Consider the following 22,124-nt stretch of genomic DNA (forward strand, 5'->3'; position numbering starts at 1 on the left):
AATTGTGTGCTTCTAACTTTATGGCAAGAGTTTGGGGTTAGAAGCACGCATGGGTGTGACGGTCATACGATTACGTATGGTCATGTGTTATATCAGAAATACAGCGCAGGACAGTACAATTTAACAGCAGGATGAGACGGACATTGGAGAGTAGCTTCTTATGGAACCGTTCTTATGGAACATCATCTGACTTTCCAACGCTGAAGCAAATAAAGTTTTTATGGTTTCTTGTATGTTCCCAACGGTCTTGTGGTATCCATGAACGATCAGGCAGAAACGCAAGAATTTCCATCTCTATGTACTGTAGGTATAACAAACACTAATGCTCCCCTCTGAAATGGCAGCCCAATCTCTGAGAGGCCGAGTGATCTCGACATTCATTTATAAATACCTCGGAATGAAGAATTACGTGAAAGTGTCCTTCAAAAATCTGCGTTCTGCCTAAACATTTACTGACCGTCCCAACAACTTCTCCACTTCAACTTCCATTAAAGGCCAGGGGTTTGAGTAAACTGCTTTTTTTTCATTGCACGGAAACGTGTTGAAATTCTTGTCCATGTTTATCGCACACATTCTGGAGATGGCAGATGGAGATTAAGTTGCTGGAGTACATTAAAAATTTTTAATTATTTTTTTAAAATTGCATTTTACATTAAGGGTTTTACATATGGAATCAAGCAAAATTCTTCTGTCAGAGGTTTCACATTTGACTCTTGTGGGGATAATGGTAAACAGCACACACACACACAGCTTCTGATTAGTGTAACAGTGCATAGTGTTATAGTACATGCCATTAGGAAAAGTTTCATGGCTACTAATGACCTCAAGAACGAACACACACAGAGCCCCTGTCCCCTCATATACAGTATCTCACAAAAGTGAGTACACCCCTCACATTTCTGTAAATATTTGATTATATCTTTTCATGTGACAACACTGAAGAAATGACACTTTGCTACAATGTAAAGTAGTGAGTGTACAGCTTGTCTAACAGTGTAAATTTGCTGTCCCCTCAAAATAACTCAACACCCAGCCATTAATGTCTAAACCGCTGGCAACAAAAGTGAGTACACCCCTAAGTGAAAATGTCCAAATTGGGCCCAAAGTGTCAATATTGTGTGTGGCCACCATTATTTTCCAGCACTGCCTTAACCCTATTGGGCATGGAGTTCACCAGAGCTTCACAGGTTGCCACTGGAGTCCTCTTCCACTCCTCCATGATGACATCACGGAGCTGGTGGATGTTAGAGACCTTGTGCTCCTCCACCTTCCGTTTGAGGATGCCCCACAGATGCTCAATAGGGTTTAGGTCTGGAGACATGCTTGGCCAGTCCATCACCTTCACCCTCAGCTTCTTTAGCATGGCAGTGGTCACCTTGGAGGTGTGTTTGGGGTCATTATCATGCTGGAATACTGCATACTGATCATGCTCTGCTTCAGTATGTCACAGTACATGTTGGCATTCATGGTTCCCTCAATAAAAAAGATATAATCAAATATTAACACAAATGTGAGGGGTGTACTCACTTTTGTGACATACTGTGTGTGTAAACATATATATATATATAATAAAAAAATATATTATATATATATATATATATATATATATATATATATATATATATATATATATATTATATATAATAAATAAATATATATATATATATATATATATGTATATTATATATATATATATATATGTATATATATATATATGTATATATATATATATATATATATATATATATATATATATATATATATATATATATATATATATATAAAGTACACATGGTCAAAAGCACAGAAGGTATACACAGACTTACAGATTGTACTTGAGACATCTTAATCAATCAAGTACGAGCTGACCAAGTACAATCATTCCTTCCATCATGCCTGTGTCAGAACAGGGTGAGATTTTGGCAAATGGCCCAAACGGAGCTCGTTTTTCCGGGATTTTCTTTAATTGGGCGAGCGGCGGTGACTGCGAGTCACAAAGAGGCCGAGGCTCTGAGACAACGAGCGTATTCTAACTAGACAAAAACCAGACCAATTACAGCCGCAGTCACATCCGATATCGCTGTGTCTAATGAATACATGAAAATATGCCATTGAAACGAGATTAAAACGTGCTCGGCGTCACGCAAATTACCGGCGAGCACGACTGGCGGCTTTCACGCCGTGCGACAGCTGCGTGGTTAAAAGAAACGACGCGGAAAAAACGCGCAAAGGATGTTATTTGGGTGCCGGCTGCATTCGTGTCCTCCGTTGTCGTCGCGAAGGCTGGAGAGATTCTCACTATACAGTACGATCGGCCTTATTTCACGCTCTTTCATCTCTGCTTTAAATCAGGGCTTAAACTGAGACAAAGCTCTCGATGAGGGACAGGAATTATACAATCCATCATGTTCTTCCAGTGGCCTCTCGCTTTCTCAGTTCATCCTATAAACCGCAAACCATTACAGTTATACGCCTGTATAATGTGCAGGGGTAGTGTATGAAGCAGGGCTGCTTTATTTATTTCAGTCCATACGACTTACTTCCTCTCAGCTTTCCACCCTCCAGAGCTTTATCTTTACCATTAGGAATATAAGCATCCAACACCATTAAATTTTCATGTTTTCTTTTCTGAGGCCTGCGTTTTTATTAGCCAGAAGCACATGCTGTGAATATTCGGGGTTCAGACAGGGGAGGGGAGCGCAGCAGACATGTGTGGATGTATATACGGTCGTGTGTGTGTGTGTTGGCGTTTAATCTGTAACGTTGGGGAGCACGACAGAAGATTTCTCTTAAAGGGAGAAAAAAGAAAAAGAAAACAATGCAACACTGTTGGCTCGGACTACAAAGACAAGGTGACGAAGCGTTCCGCACACACGTGCGCACACACACGGCTTTTAATTTTCATGGCTTTATTGACACAGACTGCAAGCCTCATTTCACTGTAAAAATTCTCAATGCATCAATATTTATGACCAAATTCCATTATGCTCACTCAAAGCTCTAACTTTAATTAATGATGCAGTCACACATTATACTTAATGAGCCAATATTCAATCATCTGCAGCAACGAGGAAAAGTTTTTAGTCAACGTGAAAGTCTCTCTCTCTCTCACACACACACACACACGTTGTACCATATACACCAGTCCGGCTTCATCCAAAATTCAGCATCATTGAGAAATTATTCGTTTTATAGCAGTGGCAAAATGCTGCTGAGGGTGTGTGTGTGTGTGTGTGTGTGTGTGTGGTTTACGTACTGCAGCTGTGTAAAAAGGGAATTGCAGCGTGATTGTGAGCCGCAGTAATTAGAGAGACACGGGCCAGAAGTGTTTATGAAATGAGACCAGGTGCTGCGGAGCAGATGATGCCATTAGACAGCACTGCTTACAGGAGCCTCGTGTACCAGTGGAGACGTGTACCAATGATCACACACACACGCACACACACACACTGGGGTAAACGTAATACAGTTGGACATGCGCATAGGGCTGGTTTAAGTATTTGCGTGGGTGGGTGGAGCTTAAAGCGTCACGAAACACTAAACTACATTTTCTGAGATTTTAACAGAGGTGTTCGTATCGCACATCATAAAAGACAATCTTAGCATCTGTTCATTTTAATTGTAGGAGAAAGCTGGTTAATTTTGAGCTTTTGTCCGCTATTTTCAATTTCCTGGTTTAAAATCATTGTACTATAGTACTTCGATGACTCATAATTATTCATGAGCCTGCGTGTTCTTATCCTATGAGAAGATGTTGTCTCTAAATTATTTATAACAGCACTTGGTGCTTTCCTACAGATGAGGTGAGTAGTATATGAGAGAGGCGTTCATATGAGTCGCAGGTGTTTGTTTCAGTGGTGTAAGAGTTCGAGTGTGTTTATTCAGGAGAGCTATGAGAATTGGAGAAAGGTGGACTTAGGACTTGCTCAGGAAAGCAGTTTGCACCTACACGATGATGCGGTACTCAGTCCCGAGGACTTTTCTATCCCTTCAAATGAGGTATGTGTCTAATTTTAACCATGATAGCTTTACTTGCCTTTTGAGCTAATTAAATTGCTTAAAGCTCCACGAGCCGTCGCGTGCAAAACTATACAACGAGAGTCTGTGTTGAAGGGAAGAGCCTTCCCTCTTTTATTCATGAAAAGCTCGAGCCTATTGGCTAACTAGCATTCCAACATTTCTCTCATCCGCGCTGCCTCCGGTTTTGTTATGTTTTTGTTATGTAGGACCTGCATTGCTATCTATTGTGTCTCCATTTAGTCCTGGGGATTCAGGAGGAGAGAAGTCCTCTGCCTCATCTGCAAACTTTGTCAATATCAATCTTTTTTTTTGTTTGTTTTTTTTTGAGTGTTCTAAAGGCTCACCCCCCTCTTCCTCCCCTGCCCCGCCCACTTCACCTCCCTTCTTCGCACAGCTATCCACGCCCATTTAAGCTGCATTTTTCAAAAACATTGAGAGGCAGACTTGAGCTAAAAAAGGGAGGTTTCATGACCCTTTAATGGTGCATTGAGAAGATTGGCAGTTCTCCCAACATCCGCACTCTCTTAAAAACCTTTACTTCTCTTCTCTGTCCCCCTCCTCCCCCTACCTCTCTCACTGCAGATGACTTTGCCACTGTCTTTGCCAACAAGGTTACATCAATCAGGAACCAGTTCTCAACCCCAGACATGCACCGGCTCCTCCTCCATGTAACTCCCAACTGACTTCCTGCTCTCCCCTCTCAGAGACTGATGTCTCTAAACTCTTCCTCTCTAGCCGTCCCACAACCTGTCCTCTTGACCCTATCCCTTCTCACCTTCTTCAGTCCATCTCTCCCACACTATTACCTGCACTTACACACATCTTTAACACATCCCTCTCTACTGGCACATACCCTACCTCATTTAAGCAGGCCCGGGTTACCCCACTGCTTAAAAAACCATCACTTAACCCTGCTGGGGTTGACAACTACAGACCTGTTTCCCTCCCTAGGGGAGGTATTTCTGAAACTCAGCAACTCACAACTGGCGTTCCACAGGGGTCAGTTCTGGGTCCACTGCTCTTTTCAATTTATACTACATCTCTAGGGCAGGTGATTGAGTCTCATGGCTTCTCATATCACTGCTATGCTGATGACACCCAGCACTATTTGTCCTTCCAGCCTGACGATCCATCTGTCTCTGCATGTATATCTGCTTGCTCGGTCTGGATGAGGGAACACCACCTTAAGCTCAACCTGGCAAAATCTAAGCTTCTCATCATCCCAGCCTGCCCCTCAATCAACCACAACCTCACTGTACAGCTCAGCTCAACCACACTCAAGCCAACCAGGACGGCCAGGAACCTTGGGGTGATTCTCGATGACAGCTTGAACTTTACAGACCACATCTCAACAACTGCACGGTCCTGTAGGCTCATTCTGTACAACATCAAGAAAATCAGACCCTATCTCACCGAACAGGCTACACAGATACTAGTCCAGGCTCTTGTTATCTCAAAACTGGACTACTGCAACTCACTACTCTCGGGCCTCCCAGCCAGCTCCATCAAACCCCTTCAAATGATTCAGAATGCAGCAGCACGCCTCATCTTCAACCAGCCCGAGAGAACCCATGTCACACCCCTCTTCATCTCCCTCCACTGGCTTCCTGTAGCCGCCCGTATCAAATTCAAGGCCTTGATGCTCAGGTACAAGACCTTGTCTGGAACAGCACCCTCATACCTCAACTCTCTCCTGAAGGCTTACGTTCCCTCACGCAATCTGCGATCGATTAACAACCGACGCTTAGTAGTACCTACTCAGCGTGGCTCAAAGACCCTTTCCAGAACCTTCACACTATCTGTCCCTCAGTGGTGGAATGAACTTACAACCTCAATCCGGACCGCAGAATCTCTCACCATCTTCAAAAAACAGCTAAAGACCCACCTCTTCCGTGAACACCTAATCAACCCATAAAAAATAAATGAATAAATAAATAATTACTCTGGCACTTACACCTCTACTCTGCACACTTTGCTTCTTCTGGAAATCAATTAATGGATCTTGTATAGTAGCACTACTTGTATTGTTCTCTGCTTGATATATCGCCTTGCTTGTATTTTCTCATTTCTAAGTTGTGTTGGATAAAAGCATCTGCTAAATGAATGAATGTAATGTAAATGTAATTGAGAAATAAGCTGAAACAAGAATTTTGTCTCTACACCTGCCAGCTCCCAAGATACGACACAACACACGCACACACACAAAACTCTGTCTTCGGGTCACACAGCACCACAATCAGTCAATCTGACCCATCTTGTAAGTCTGAACAGCGGAGAAAGAACTACTTGACGAGGGTAGTTCTTTTTTGGTCACGGACACACCTGATCTCACTCCACACCACCAGAGGTCCCCATCATGAGTACTAAACCTCTTCCAGCTTACCTAGCTCACTTGATTCTCATCACCACATACACACTAGATTCCAATGAGTCTTTACGAAGTCTTGCCTACTTTGCAGTCCGCACTCCGTTTGTTCTGGTATTTCAGACTGTTTGTCGTCTTTGCTGTTTTTACCTGTCCCTTTGGATTCGTTCAGCAGCTGTTTGACTTTCTGTGTATTAGCAAGGCCTGTTTTCCTGACTATAACTTGGTGTCTTGAAGAAAAACAAAAAAACAAAAACATCCTATCCATTACAATAGGTACAATAATAAAGAGCAAATCTTTTAAACACTTATTTAAAAATCCAATAACGGGCATCCATTAGCAGTCCACAGCCACCTGCTCCTCGCACTGCAAGTACGATCTGCCTTATTTAATGCTCTTTCATCTGGCCTTTAAATCAGGGCTCCGCTGAGACAAAGCTCTCAATAAGCGAGCGAATAATAATAATAATAATAATAATCCATCACAGTATTCCAGTCGCCTCACTCTTTATCCGCCGTTCAGTCCGGCGTGATATGTTGTTTTATAGTTTTCTTTCAGTAACACCACCAGACCAGCGAAGCCAAAACAACTCGCGTCCTTCTTGGAGCGCATGTGAATTTATTATTCATGACACAGAATGTGGAAACACTGACAGAGCTCACATTCTCCCTCTAGAGCCTGCAACACACACACACACACACACACACACACACACACACACACACACACACAAAAGCTTAAGGTAGAGTCTTGAAATATTTAACTGAACACGGCATAATTGCTTCTCAGAACCATGTGATCATGTTTAATAGCGTTCAAAATATTCAGTGCGTTTACATGGACAACAATAATCCGATATTAACCCGTTTAAGACGATACTCTGATTAAGAAACTAGCATGTAAACAGTGATTATTGATGACCTTAATCTGACTAAAGTCATACTCGAAGTAAACACAAATTGAATTAAGAAATTGTGTATTCCTATTTTAGTGGCATTATGGACGTGTATTACAGATATGTACACACCTTAATCACACTATTATCGTCGTGTGGGAGTTTTCACCGCACTTTGCGACAGGACACGTACACACACGGCAGTGCTCAACCGTTTGACTGCAAACAAGAGCGCACGGCCGTATCCGAAACCGCGTACTTACCTGCTACATAATACATGTATTTCGGCTACAATATAGACGGTAAGTACGCGGTTTGGGACGCAGCCCACGGCTTCAAGCAGTCGTCTATTTACACGTACAGCATGGCAAATAATTAACTGCACTTGAAGCTTTCGTAAAATTAAAAATAAAAACACCCAAAACTGTATACGGTACCATAACGAAGACCAACTGTATGTCGATACGTGAAATTTTGGAGGGATGTCGGACGTGCTGTTAATCGATCTATGTTCTATAACATGTAAAACGGGAACATATAAACGTAATCGGTGTTACTATGAATGCAGACTTTAATACACTGAAAGAGACACACTATTAGCATCACATAAATATTTATAAATAAAATTGGTTTCACTTCGCCCAGGTTTAACATTTTTTCCTACATTCTTTTGAATGTCCATGAAATAAAATAAATATCAGATGCCACGAGTGTAACTTGTACCATCATTTACACATTTGAATGAGGATGTAATATGAAGCAGTGTGATAACATGAAATTAAAAATGATCTTATATGGCCATGGGCATTGTTTCGACTCAGGACAGCGTCATTTGCTGCTATTGTCAAGCAACTGTTTGATGCCGAGAGTAGGATAACGGTTGAGAGGCAGGAATTTGGTCAGTATTTGCTGCAAGCCTTTTATAATCGAACAATCGGTGTACGAGAAGGTGGGAATTACAGAGAGGGGTTAAAGCAGTGCAAACATGCGCACACATGATACAGTATTAGACCATAAACACATCATAACGAAACTAAAGCCGAATCCCAGACATTTTCTCAAATTTAGAAATCCCGGCCGGACGCTTTTTTAAGAGCTGAAAACGAGGACGTGTCCGGGGGAAAACGGAGGACGTGTCCGGGGGAAAAAGAGGACATGTAGTCTCCCTAACAAAAGCATTTCAGAGAACAATTTGTGTTAGAATTCTACCAAGTTAACTTTGCACAAAATTTATTTGCTCATGCACCAGGAGGTTGTTCATGTGAGTCACGACTGGCAAGAGAGAACCAGAACTATAATCAAGCAGCTGTCTATACTATATTACAGCAAAAGATTCATTTCTTTGCTTTTAAATGAAAAAAAAAAAATTAATCCCGATGTACCTGTAATCAGATTACTTTGTTTTTTGACGTAACTGTAATCTGTTATAGTTACAAGTTTTTTGTATCCTGATTACGTAACGCCGTTATATGTATTCCGTTACTCCTCAAGCCTGAACATGACTAATCCGAGCAGCATACAATTAATTATATTTTAATTGTGCTCAGGATTTAGGGCTTCCTTAATGAATTAAACTTGGACCACAGCACAGCTAAAGTCTCGATTCTGATTGGTCCGTAGGTTGATTCATGTTCTGGAACAGCAGCTCTGACAGTAGTGCTGCCTTCAAGACAAATCACAGGTTTATATTAATGCGCTCGTTCTAATAAGTTCTAGTGTTATACTAACGGCTCATTCACAGGAACGTGTGACGTTTTCTGTTAGATGATGTTTATTGTAAATTTTTTGGAATGAGTCTCCAGCGTCAGCGTTTTGTAACAGACAGACGTAAGGCTGATTTTTTTTTGCATATGTTGGAAAGTCTTCAGGACAGATGACCCCCTACCACACACATTTCACCTCAGAACAACATGGAGGTGCCATCACTTAAGAGCACTTTACTTCCCAATACTCCGTTCTTTCATCCACTGCAGCTCCACCCACCCACCCACCAATCACACATACACGCACACACATCCATCTCCTTAACTCAGCTCCTTATTGACAGATTATCAGTCCATACTCTCAGGTGCCTAGTGGGACACGGTGATAAAAGACAGAAGGGGGGAAAAAGTTACCCTGAGCGTCACAGTGACCTTCTGAAGTGACTAATGAAGAACTGGAGTAGATCAGGGCTGCAGTTTATCTACTTCTCTCTCTCTCTCTCACACACACACACACACACACATACATTTCCTGCCACATAAGCTATATCTACCTCGTTAGCTCCATCCATTCTGCCACTATCCAGCCAGAAGCGCTGTGAATCTGACACCCTCCACTACCCAGCATGCACTGCAGCCGCAGTGTCAGGCTGTGTGTGATGGGAGACGCATACATTTCTGCCAACATGTTCTACTATGTGTGAACGTGGCCTGGCGCTCGGGTGGAGAACGTGGAGCTCTCGAAAAACTGGAGGAGGGGGTCCCTCCATACTGCCTTTCCCACCCTGCACACACAGTGAAGGGCATCTAGAGGGGAAGGGGGAAGGAGGAGTGGAAAACCCATGCTGTGGAAAAACCTAAAACTCCACACAAAAGCCTTATTCATGGTATAAGTGTAAATTAGATTTTTTTTAGGTTTCATTTGTTCAACACAGGGAAACATCGGAATAAATGTAAATATATGTAAAAAAAAAAAAAAAAAAAATCCTGTTACAACAAGTAATGTCACTCATATACAGATGAGTGACTAAAATAAAATTAGCAGGAATAAACATGCTTTTTTTCATTCAGCATTATATCCTATCTTTAGTACGCGTGAATGAAATGAAACCGCTCCGAGTCCTTCCCAGCGGAGATTTTTCATCTTGTCGTTCTTGTTTAAAGCTCTTCAGCAACGAGCACTTTCACCCGTAATTTCATGGACGAGATTATTACTGCTCACAAGGCGACTTGATTAGTCCTTTACTCATCTCAGTACGTGGCACCTAAAGCTTGCGGAAAAACACGGGCTGTTCGTTGTTTTTAGGCTAATTGCAGACTAATCAGTAAAAACGCACCGTCGGGAGAGACGACTTCATTCCAGGTTTTTTTTTTGGGATGGGGGTATTAATACTTGTTCTCGCTGTGCAGTCGAGTGGAGAGCAGACAGAGCACCAGGCTGAGAACGAGTGTAGCGACAGCCAATGAACCGAACAAGAGCACTGACAATAACATTCATCACTTCCTCAGTAGAAACTCGTGGCTGGCTGATCAAATCTCATACGCCTTCTTTCGTACAGGAGCACTTCACTCAGTGCAATTAATCAAGAGTCCACTACAAGCCATTTGATGAACCTTTAAGCAAAACTGAAAATGAATCGGTAATATATCCATGGGCTTTTTTTTTCCCTTTAAAAAAAAAAAAAGGTTTTATTTTATTCAAAGGTTAACACACGTATGCTCTTAATAGTGTTTCATCTATTAACACAGGAACACAAGACATTGACTCATGTGCCATGAGAGCCATTACGTCATGATTTATTGTCACTACGCTTTCAGTAAATTGAATTTCTTTTTTTTTTTTTTATTTACCTGAGTAAAATAATAAATAAATAAGGAATACTGTTTGTGAAAGCATTTAATAAAACTGTTAAATAAAACTGTAGCAGTTTTATAGCAGCACTACCACGGTAGTGGACTCACTCTATCAGACACTACTGTATACACATATATAGACGTATACAAAGAACACACACACACACACACACACACACACACGAGTTTACCTCTCTGTCCTTCAGCTTCATGGCCAGGACAAGCTGGTTCCTGTGATTGGTCAGGGCCTCGCGGTAATTGCTCTTGGAGAAGAAGGCCGAGCCGAGGTTCCCATGAGCCCTGCACTCACCTGCCTGGTCACCTGCAAGAGACGACGAGTCAGCATTTCAGACAAACACACACGCCTGGCTGTGCTCACACACTTCCTCAACTGCCATCACAAAGACATGACATTCAATGACTCTTTCAAAATGACAAATTATGAGACACTCTCTCTCTCTCTCTCTCTCTCTCTCTCTCTCTCTCTCTCTCTCTCTGGAGCACTCTGTTTCTACTTGAATGTGGAAATGTTATAGGGACTTGCTGATATTGACATTTTAGGACCGAAAAGAAAAAAAGAAAGAAAGAAAAATCTATGAATGGGTAATTTATTTTTCTACTCCGAAGTGTAGCGGTGCTATAATGCTGATTTACTCTGGCTGCTTTCGAGATTAAAACCGGACGAGAGGTTTCTGTAACAGCCGATATCTTCCGAACGGAGTGCGTCCCACATCTGTCACATCTTAACGAAAGGCTGGCAGCTGGTGAGACGAATCAGCTGTGAATGATATGATTTGAGCGGGACAACACAAAATGCTTATCGGGCTTTCATCCTCCAGGAGAGGATTAGCGTGAATGGCACTAAAGTACTGAGCTGCATATAAAAGGTGAACATGGCGAGCTCGATCCAGGGGCCCCCGCTGAAAGATAACATACCGATGACATCATGGGAGTGGAGTAAGAATCTCCAGCTCTCACACACGCACGTGTTGCCAACTTCATGGGAGTTTTCTTTTAAACTCTCGAGATCTATATACTATATTACACTGTATATATTAGTATATTTATTTTAAACAAAATACAATTATAGGCATAAGAGGTGGACAAATTAATAGCCCGGATGCCTGAGACAAGCAGATTTCACGTCTGGATTATTATTTGTTGTTTAAATTTTTTTTTTTTTAATTTTAAACTTGTCTGAATAAAAGAATAAATCCAAATATTCGGGAAAGAAAATAAACCCTAGTTCCAAATAAAATCCGGCGTAAAGTCATCATGTAACCTTCCTGCTAGGAAAATCCGTCACACTGCAGTTAAACATATCCAGAGTCAATAAAGACGCTAGCCAGACTCAAATACTTGCCATATTGCTGAAATGTTCGCCAAGAACTTGGTGATAAGCGGCCAAACTTGATGTGCTGCGTTAAAAACATTCATGCAGGAGATGATGAGGATTATACAAAGGTTTATGTTTACTGGTCAAACTACGTCCCTAGCGTCACTATTAGAGTCTCGAGCTGTGCGTTATGACCAAAAGGAGAAAGCTGCAGGTACAAGCAACAGGAACGAGGGACTTCCACAGGGTTATTTTACTTATTCTCCGTGATACGGTGAAAAGCTGGAAATCCTTAAGAACCTTGGAGTAGATCAGATGCTGCTCTGATTCAGCTGAGGTGGTTTAGGCACTTTAAAAGGACACCCCTTGGTCGTCTACCAGTCGAGCTCTCCCACTGGATTAGACCTCCTGAGGCAGACCCAGGACCCGGTGTAGAAATGATATCACACAGCTGGCATGGGAACATCTGAAGATCAGCCCAGCAGGAGCTGAATTGTCTACTGAAGTCTGCACTGACCTCTCCGCCATCTCAGCCTCTTGCCACCGCAACCCCCGCCAATCAAAGCGGAACGAAAACGGACACCTTCCATGACCCTGCCTACTCGCACGGAATCTCGACTTCAGAGCTGTTCTGCATGTGTGAGTGAACCGTGGCTCACTCGAGCGCACGCTGGCACAGCTGAGCGCTTACTACAGGAAGGAAAGAGCCATGATCAAACAGCACAAAGCTTTCATGGCTCAGAGTGCTGGTGTTTTGTTCCTGATAGGAGTGCACTGCCTAGCTGTATAACTTTTCTGAAATGCACCTCTTCCACGAAAGAAGGTTAAAAACGTTGTTTTTCGATTATCTGTTAAAACTTTATTTACTAAGCTGGAAAATGAGCAAATAACTCGTGCATAAGGTTTGGCCGAATGCTGATATAAATGGGCTTTTGGGTGAGATTAATAAACTCAAAGAAGATGCGAACTATATGTGTCTGCTCGAGGTCCTAATTACGTCCCTTATTCAGAGACAATGTCAAAGCTACATTAATTCGATAGAGGTTTTTTTTTCTTCTTCTTTTTCCCCTCCATCAACACACGTGACTCACACTGTGCCTCTCATGGGCAACCATTAATTTCTTAGCTTAGCCTTGTTTAAATAATAAAGCCACATTCACGCTTCTGTGTGTCTGTAGATCAGCGTGCGAAAGAATGTCGTCATCCTTCAAGCGTTAATCTCGAGATTATAGTGAAAACCTATTAACAATTTTTTACATCTGTCTCACATCATCTCCTACCGTATCTGACACCCGACAGATCCTCATGCTGCACTCTATATCGGCATCTCATCCTGTACGCCAGCTCGCCGCTTGAACTGCAGCTATATGTGAATTCCACACTCTGATCTCACCATCTCCTTTGAGAGCTCCTGATCAATCCTTCCGAATGTGCACCTCGGCGTAGTTTTGGATGACAAGTTATTACTCTCAGCAAGCGTTGCTAACCCTCCTCAGCCAGGCAGTTTTCTCCTGTACAACATCAAAGTTAGTGTTCAGTCCTGACTGCTTGATCGGTTCACATGCACACTTTTGTTCTTGTTATATCGAGGGAAAAGATGTTACGCACAGAGGGTATTAAGATAGTGTGCACTTTAGTTTTTCTAACTAAACCAGACAAGCAGCATGAAAAAGGCCTACATTTTTTTTCATTTTTGGCATTCCTAATAAACATAGTTAACTGATGTTAACTACATACACCATCAGCAATAATATTAAAACCACTGACAGGTGAAGTGAATAACATTGATGATCTTGTTACAATGGCATGTGTCAAGGGGTGGGATATATTAGGCAGGAGGTGAACAATCTGTTCTCGAAGTTGACGTGTTAGAAGCAGGAAAAAAAATGGGCAAGCGTAAGGATCTGAGGAACTTTGACATGGGTCAGATTGTGATGGTTAGACGACTGGGTCGGAGCATCTCCAAAACAGCAGGTCTTGTGGGGTGTTCCCGCTATGCAGTGGTTAGTACCTACCAAAGGTGGTCCAAGAAAGGACAACCGTGAACTAGAAACAGGGTCTCACTGAGACTCACTGGCGCGCGTCGGGAGCGAAGGCTAGTGCATCTGGTCCGATCCCACAGAAGAGCTAAAAACTTCGGGCTATGATAGAAAGGTGTCAGAACACACAATGCATCACAGCTTGCTCTGTATGGCACTGTGAAGCTACAGACCGGTCCGAGTGCCCAAGCTGACCCCTGACTACTGCCGAAAGCACCTACAATGGGCTCGTGAGAATCAGAACTGAACCATGGAGCAATGGAAGAAGGTGGCCTGGTCTGATGAATCACGTTTTCTTTTACATCATGTAGACGGCTGGGTGCGAGTGTGTAGCTTACGTAGGGAAGAGATGGCACCAGGATGCACTATGGAAAGAAAGCAAGTCGGTGGAGGAGGTGTGATGCTCTGGGCAATGTTCTGCTGGGAAATCTTGGGTCCTGGCATTCATGTGGATGTTACTTTGACACGTACCACCTACCTAAACATTGTTGCAGACCAAGTACACCCCTTCATGCCAACAGCATTCCCTAACAGCAGTGGCCTCTTTCTGTTTATCAGCAGGACAATGCTCCCTGTCACACTGCAAAAATCAAGGTGTTGACTTGGCCTCCAAATTCCCCAGATCTCAATCCGATCGAGTATCTATGGTATGTGCTGGACAAACAAGTCCGCTCCATAGAGACCCCACCTCGTAACTTACAGGACTGTAAGGATCTGCTGCTAACGTCTTGGTGCCAGATACCACAGCACACCTTCAGAGGTCTTGTGGAGTCCACGCCTCGACGGGTCAGAGCTGTTCTGGTGGCACACGGGCGACCTACACAACATTAGGCAGGTGGTTTTAACGTTATAGCTGATCGGGCTATGCGTCTAACGTTAGCTAAATGGAACAAACATCGATGAACTTAAATTGCTTTAAACTCCTGCTTTTCCGTTTATCTTCAGAGAAAATGAGGGCATCTCTAAAGCAAGAAAATCAAGACGAGATGAGCGGTTATTACTAATAGATAGTGAAGGGGGCTTATCAGGGGGTGTCAGTTAAAGTCAGCTGGTTCAAAACACTTGCTCAAGTCATTCCAGATTCACGCGTCAACTGCTAATCTGTCCCAGCAGGGTACTCCTTTGGTAAAACGTTATGTGAAGTTCGGCATGTGTCAGTAGGTTCTTGCAACTGAGCCTGACTTGTCTTCAGTCTACGCACATTTACCATGTCACAACGCTCGTGTGTCCATCCACTGACTTCCCGTATTATCTGCCTACGATGCTCTCGCACCCTCACAGCATTCGTTCCAGTACCACATCTTGGGCCGGGCTGCAAACTCTGACCAAATGTGGGTTTGTTTTTTTGTTGTTTTCCTGTGGTACAAGTTTAAAGAAAGAATTTGTCACAGCGTGTCCACGTTTCTCTTACAACGTATCTAAATGTGAAGTCATTTCCATTACGGGTGTGGTGAAAATGATTAACATCCATTAAGTCGTTCAATTAAAATTGGCTAGTAGCATAATTTGCATAATTATCAGATACTTAATTAGCCTTCAGAATTCAGTTAATTTAGGCTTTTATGATTAAACACTGAAACTGTTCATTAATATATGATGCAGGAGGAACTGTGGGGTGCATGTGTTAACATACAGTACCTGTGTTAAGTTAAAATAAATAAGTAAATAAATGGACCACAGAGAAATGATACAAGCAGCACTCAGATGGTTTGCACCCAGCACTGGCACTGGTATTAAACAATATGCATGCTCCAGTAAGCCACTAGATGCTTCTTTTCTACAAGGCTAATACCAGAAAGCGAAACCTTTATTCATTAATATTTTGGCGTTCTTTCAAACAGGGGTGTGTTTGGTACACTAAGTTTAATTACGCCTGCGTTTCCATGTCATTTTCATGTTCAGTAACAGCTTTGTCCTGGTCAGGGTCATGGTGCAATTTAGCATAGCTGAAGGTGGGAGGAAACCCAGGCAGACATGGAGAGAACATACAGAAGACAAGACTTAGATAGCAGAATTCGCTGTGCTCTCCAGGTTGGAGGGCTGGCATACTGTAATCTCTCTGTCCTGTCAATCACAGCGATACTAGGGCATCATGTACATCCTTGAGCGTACAGTATAGTATGTATGCAGAAGAGGGCAGGAAGCACGTTCTGAGTGTGTTACTCTGTCCTATGATGCAGCATGAGCAGCAGCTCGTAAAGATGTGGCCTTCACGTATCTCAGTGGAAGCATGTGAGCCTTCACCCTTCCTAGTTGGTAGTTGCCCAAAGGAAAAACAAACAAACAAACAAACAAAAACACTTTCATGTGGTCTTCTTCAAACACAGATCTCTCTTTAAAAAAAAAAAAAAAAAAACCACACCTAAAGTAAGACTCATCATGCACCCAACGTAACAGTGTTAGCTGATGCTGATGAGGCTTTTACCCTGTGCTCCAATACTGTTTTTAACATCCCTCGTGAGTGGAGACAAAGCAGAAGAGAAAGTAGAAAAGTTCCGATTTTCAAACCACAGCGAGAACCAACAGGCATACTCACCCTGCTAATGTTTAAATCTATAGCACTCACTCACCTAAAGTCTTGGCCACCTCCAGGTCTTGTTGCATGTAGGCGGTGCTTTTCTCTGTGTTGCCCAACGACCAGTAGGCACTGCTGAGAGCGGAGAAGACCGAGCCACGCAATTTGAGGCTGCACGTGCCAATCTTCAGGGCTGCTTCCAAAACCACCACCGACGCGCCGTGGTGGGCGGCGCTCAGCAGCTCCTGGCCAATCACGGACACCACGACGAACGGACTCTTGTCCAGCTTCATTTTCTGCAGCTGCTGATAGGTCGGCTCCAAAGACTCTGAAATTCAGGACGAGAAAACAAATCAAGATTGTGATGCATCGTAATGGCAGCTCAGTTCCTGTGACTTGACACTTAAACAGGCACATGAGTCACATGACCTGGCTCAGATCGTTTAGTCGGCCCGAATAGAAACAGTCATGGCCGCCCATGGTGCAGGAGATGCTGAGCATGTGGTAAGTAATTATACATGAACCATCCATTCATCTTCTGTACCGCTTATCCTACACAAGGTCGCGGGGAGCCTGGAGCCTATCCCAGGGGACTCGGGGCACAAGGCGGGGGGACACCCCGGACGGGGTGCCAACCCATCGCAGGGCACAATCGCACACACACTATGGACAATTTAGAGATGCATGTCTACAACGCATGCCTTTGTACTGAGGGAGGAACCCAGAGGATACATTGGACGTATTTATTTTCAATACAACTATCATATAAACTCGTGATATAAATGATAAACACTGTCTTTACATGCTGATGAAGAAAAACAGTTCACATTAAGTTGTTCATAATGTCATTTTGACGTGTATGTATCCCATGAAACACAGCGTGGTGCCAGATTACATGGAAATCCAATGTGAGGAAATCAAAACCAAAAAAGTGCAATTATAATTCAAATAAACGTTTGTATATTCCAACCGGAATACAGCGTTGGGTTTCTTTAGAGATAACGTCGTAATTTATTATGCCTGCCTTTCTGGTATCCCTCCATGCCTTTGTCTCGTATCTGCTTTGCTCTTTCTACAGTAGATGTCTTTCTGATGTCTTTCTGTGATACACAATCACACACTCGGAAGGGCAGAGCGGAGACGGAAGGCAGGCATATGTGTAGAGGTGACCTCTGCTGGAGGGGCGGAAACGCAGGTAAAGTGTGAAAGTGCATGGTGTCATAAATCAGCTCGTGCCACGGCCGCGTGTCCCCGCGCTGCCTGCTGGGAGCGTTGACACTCCTGTTTTAGCTGCCCGTCCTTATCAGTTTGTACCATCGAGCAGGAAAAGAGCTTTCCAGCTGTCCTGTTCTACTTTGTGTGCGTAAACGAGTGTGTGTGTGTGTGCTGGAGATGGGATGCGAGTGTGTGCATTTACAGTTCTGCTTAAACACTTTGTAGGGACGCCACAATCATACAGTAGGAAAACAAAGATGTTGGAAGTAAGAGAAAATAAGGGAGTATAAATATGGAATATGTAGGGAATTTTAAAAAAAACAAAGCAAACTATTCCGATAAATAAGAAGTGAAGGAATTTCAGTCCGATTTAGCGATGTCTAGCTGCAGTCTTACACAGTTCAGTGAAATGAACATAAGTGTGTGTTTGTGTGCTTGAACGCATGCATGCTCGTGTTCGCTCCATTAAATCAACAATAGCAGCTCTGTAGCAAGAGGAAACCTGTCCATCGCTGGATGTCAAATATGTTACATGCACCATTACACACCTGTAATCCCCCCCCCCCACCCCCCACCCCCACACACACACACACCCTGCACTTCTAGATGCTCGAGCGCAAATATGCTCAGTTAAAACGGTGTTTAAAGCATGTAAATGTTAAATCGGGATGATACACGTTAAAAGACGTGCAGAATTGTGTGTATAAATAATAAACATAGAGAAGAGGTGTGGCTTTAACAGTTAAATAAACAGCGTGATCCTGCTCCCGAACGCTTCTTCGAAACGTCTTCATGCATGAATCTACGCGTTAGCAGGATTGCACTGTTTACGATTTGACACGGTCCTGGAGTTTGGTTGCTCGTCGAAAAAGCTCGCGTTGGGTAACAGGCCTTTAGGACGATCGCCGTGAGTAAATCTTATTGAGGACTCGTTAAGGGACATGGGAAGAACAGGGCCCTGGTTAAAGATGGTGCGGGCTCGACCGTCTGCATGCGGCGATGTTTTATTTAGTATTATTAACGTAACGTGTTTGTCCTAATTATCACCACAATCTTTATCAAGGTTACCTGCTAAAATATTCCTCGCGATATATTTCCTTTCATAGTAATTAGACTTGCTGGTGTAATTCGCTTTAGTAATTAAAAGGTAGCTCACTCTTTGGAATGGAGTCAGGATTCCTCTAATGATCTGCACTGTCACACACACACGTGCGCACACACACACACACACAGCAACTTCATTCAGCTTGACAGCATTACCAGTTGCTAAAATAAAACTGTGAAAAAAAAAACCTCTTTGACTTGGCAAGTGGTGTATCAGCGTGTGTGTGTGTGTGTGAGAGAGTGAGTGAGTGTGTGTGGGCGGACAAACTGCAAATCTAGTTAACCACAAAGTGCGGCATGATAAACAAGAAAGGAGTAATGCTTATGAGGACCGTCGCAATGGAGCGATGGCACGGCCAGGAATTAACGATGAGCCTCAGGGTGGCTATTTTTCTCGCTCTTGCTCGCTCGCGTTCTCCCTCTCTCCACTCGCCGAGTGCATGTCATGTCAAAAGGGAGCTTTGACGTGACTGTCTGGATCCCCTGTAGGAAAGCGGCTAAATAAAGCTGTAATGGCAGCGAGTCACAACGCCGCCCACCTCGCATTATTTCCTTCCTTTCTCTTTGAATTACCGTTCGACGGATCTGCAGGCCTTCCCGACGCTGCCGGTGACGCGGCCTGCGTGTCATGTGATTAGACTCTCGCTGGGCACGGCCCATAATCCGAACCGTACAGTTTTATTTATTTATTTGAATTGATTTGTCTTCCAACCCTTTCGTTTGTCTGAAGACTTGACGCTCACTGTGCCCGTGTTTTTAATCCGGTGTCTGCGACTGAACGTGAACTCTTTGACAGAAAGCACTTCTCAGACGTTCAGAGCGGTTTGCTCGTAGGGCTTGGCACTAGCGGGTGGGTTTGGATGGCACGTCTGATGAGGAACGGGACGATTCAATCCGGGTTCGTTTCAATTCAATTAGAGTGAGGTAATCCCCTGCATGCAAATCCTCACTTGAGAGCGAGAGCTCAAACTGATAAAGACGACGAGGAGAGGATCAAACCGCTGGCACCGAGATGACTCGGGCTACCGGTGGAATGAAAAAAATAAATAAAATTATAAACAGGGAAGAAACAATGACAGGAGCCTGGGCGAGAAATGGAAAAAGACAGACACTGAGGGAGCAGAATGTCAATGCAGTGGTACAGATCATCTCTCTCTCTCTTTCTCTCTCTCTCTCTCTCTTTGGGGCTGATTATGAAGAGCTGCTCTACATAATCTCCTCCTCAGTCATACCCAGGCCTCTCTCTTGCTTTCCGTGTGTGTGTGAATGTGTGTGTATATATGTTTGCCTAGGCAGTTCGGGACAGCAAGGGAAATAAAGGATGTCATTAGGAGTAAAACAGCCTTGTTTTGGGCACCTTCCCAGGACTGGGGCCGCGTGTGTGTCACTGATTTACCTACAAATAAAACTGGCTGTTGAGTCAGAGGCCACAGATGTATATTTTCTGTCTCTGTGCCCATGATTGTCTCTCAAAACACACACACACAGATACACACACACACATCCCAACAGACAGCAGGCAGGCAGGCAGGAAATGTGATATATGCAAACACACACACACACACACACAGAGATTTCATCCAGTAACAGGCAGCTGCAGAAACATATCTCTACCAGACAGCTCTTCTTATTCAGAGGCCTCATCCCCAGTAAACAGCGACTCTGCTGCGGTTGCTGCGACTTTTTTTTTTTTTTTTTTGCGAGGCTGAGATTTCACGATCACAAAATGTCCACTGGATAAACAAACAAACTGCGCTAACCTCCACAGGATCAGCAGATGCAGTCGGGGAGTGCAACTGGGGGATCGTGTACATGTACAAAAGGTGCACTACCGAGGGCAAATGATGATCTTGTTTTGTTTTTTCCTGAAGTAAATCAAAATTTGACTACTTTAAGAATAACTGATCGTGAAGAAAATCTTTCAAATGAAACTGCAATATATCTGAATATCCTGTTCATACACAACAAACCATAAACTTATTAGCTAGCTCAACGGGACAGTAAAAGCTCTAACGTGCCGCCCAATCCCATGCTGTTATCTTATGACAACAAGTATCGCATCATGATTCTCGCAAAAACGGCTATGATACTGTACATTACATCACGATATATAGGTTTGGTAAAAAAAAAACCTAAATTCCCATAAATACAGCACTGCTGCATTAAAAAAAAAAAGAAAAAATAATAAGTTTGATATATTCTTGTAAAATATACTTGATATTTACGTTAAAAAAAATAAAATAAAAAAATAAATAAAAACTTAAAGAAGAAAACAGCATCCCTGCAAACATTTATTTACAGAAAACTGTAAAACATTTGACAATCTTAGAGAAGCTTAACGACTAAATTTTGACACAACATCTGGAATATCTCAGAAAAGTGTACTGAGACATCATTTATCACGACATGTATATCATGTTGTATCGTGTCATGTCGCCCAGCCCCATCACAAAAAAATCAATAAGATATTAGCCAACGTTTCTCCTACTAGCCGCGGTGTCTCGTCCTTGCATCGCAAATTAAATAAGTAAGTAAGTAAGTAAATAAATATATAAATTCTGGTTAGCACCTTCATTTTCACTAAATATATTTTTACATCTGTGATTCACGCATAATAATTAATCCGCCTAGTAAAAATCATTCCACCGTCTGCATGGCTGCTCCTCAGCTGATGTGTGTAGTGCAGCAGGTGGAGAGATTCGGAGGGTGCTGTAGCTACAGGACCACACCACTGTCACGCTACGTACCCAATGAAATCTTTTGTCTCGCAAATGGGTCGGTCCATCTCAAATTGTCCAATAACTGTAAAATTTGACCGTTTTTAATTTTCCATGTATTGTTATTGCAAAACCAAAACCTTCTTCTTCTTTTTTTTCCACTTGGTTTGACTTGATACATACGACTAGCCATCTTTGTGTCATGGAACACAACAAATTTTGGTTTTACAGCTTTTTATGGAAACTTCAATAGCTCCTTGGAACCAAAACTGAACTCTAGAGCACATTACAAGGTAAATGTACAGTGCCCTCCACTAATATTGGCACCCTTGTTAAATATGAGCAAAGAAGGCTGTGAAA

At 42.9% G+C, this 22,124-nt stretch overlaps 1 protein-coding gene across 4 annotated transcripts in view; it reads right to left on the reverse strand.

The window, feature by feature from the left end:
• ttc28 (tetratricopeptide repeat domain 28) overlaps positions 1-22,124 on the reverse strand; it is a 238,946-nt gene that overhangs the window by 68,027 nt on the left and 148,795 nt on the right. For all 4 annotated transcript variants that reach the window (XM_053644552.1, XM_053644553.1, XM_053644554.1 and 1 more), the window contains 2 exons: positions 16,784-17,056; positions 11,030-11,160 (listed from right to left, as the gene is read on the reverse strand). In XM_053644552.1, the coding sequence (XP_053500527.1) occupies positions 11,030-11,160; positions 16,784-17,056 (404 nt within the window). The remainder of the gene's footprint in view (positions 1-11,029; positions 11,161-16,783; positions 17,057-22,124) is intronic.

The sequence above is a fragment of the Ictalurus furcatus genome, chromosome 16 (assembly GCF_023375685.1).
Source record: "Ictalurus furcatus strain D&B chromosome 16, Billie_1.0, whole genome shotgun sequence".
NCBI classification, from domain to species: domain Eukaryota; kingdom Metazoa; phylum Chordata; class Actinopteri; order Siluriformes; family Ictaluridae; genus Ictalurus; species Ictalurus furcatus.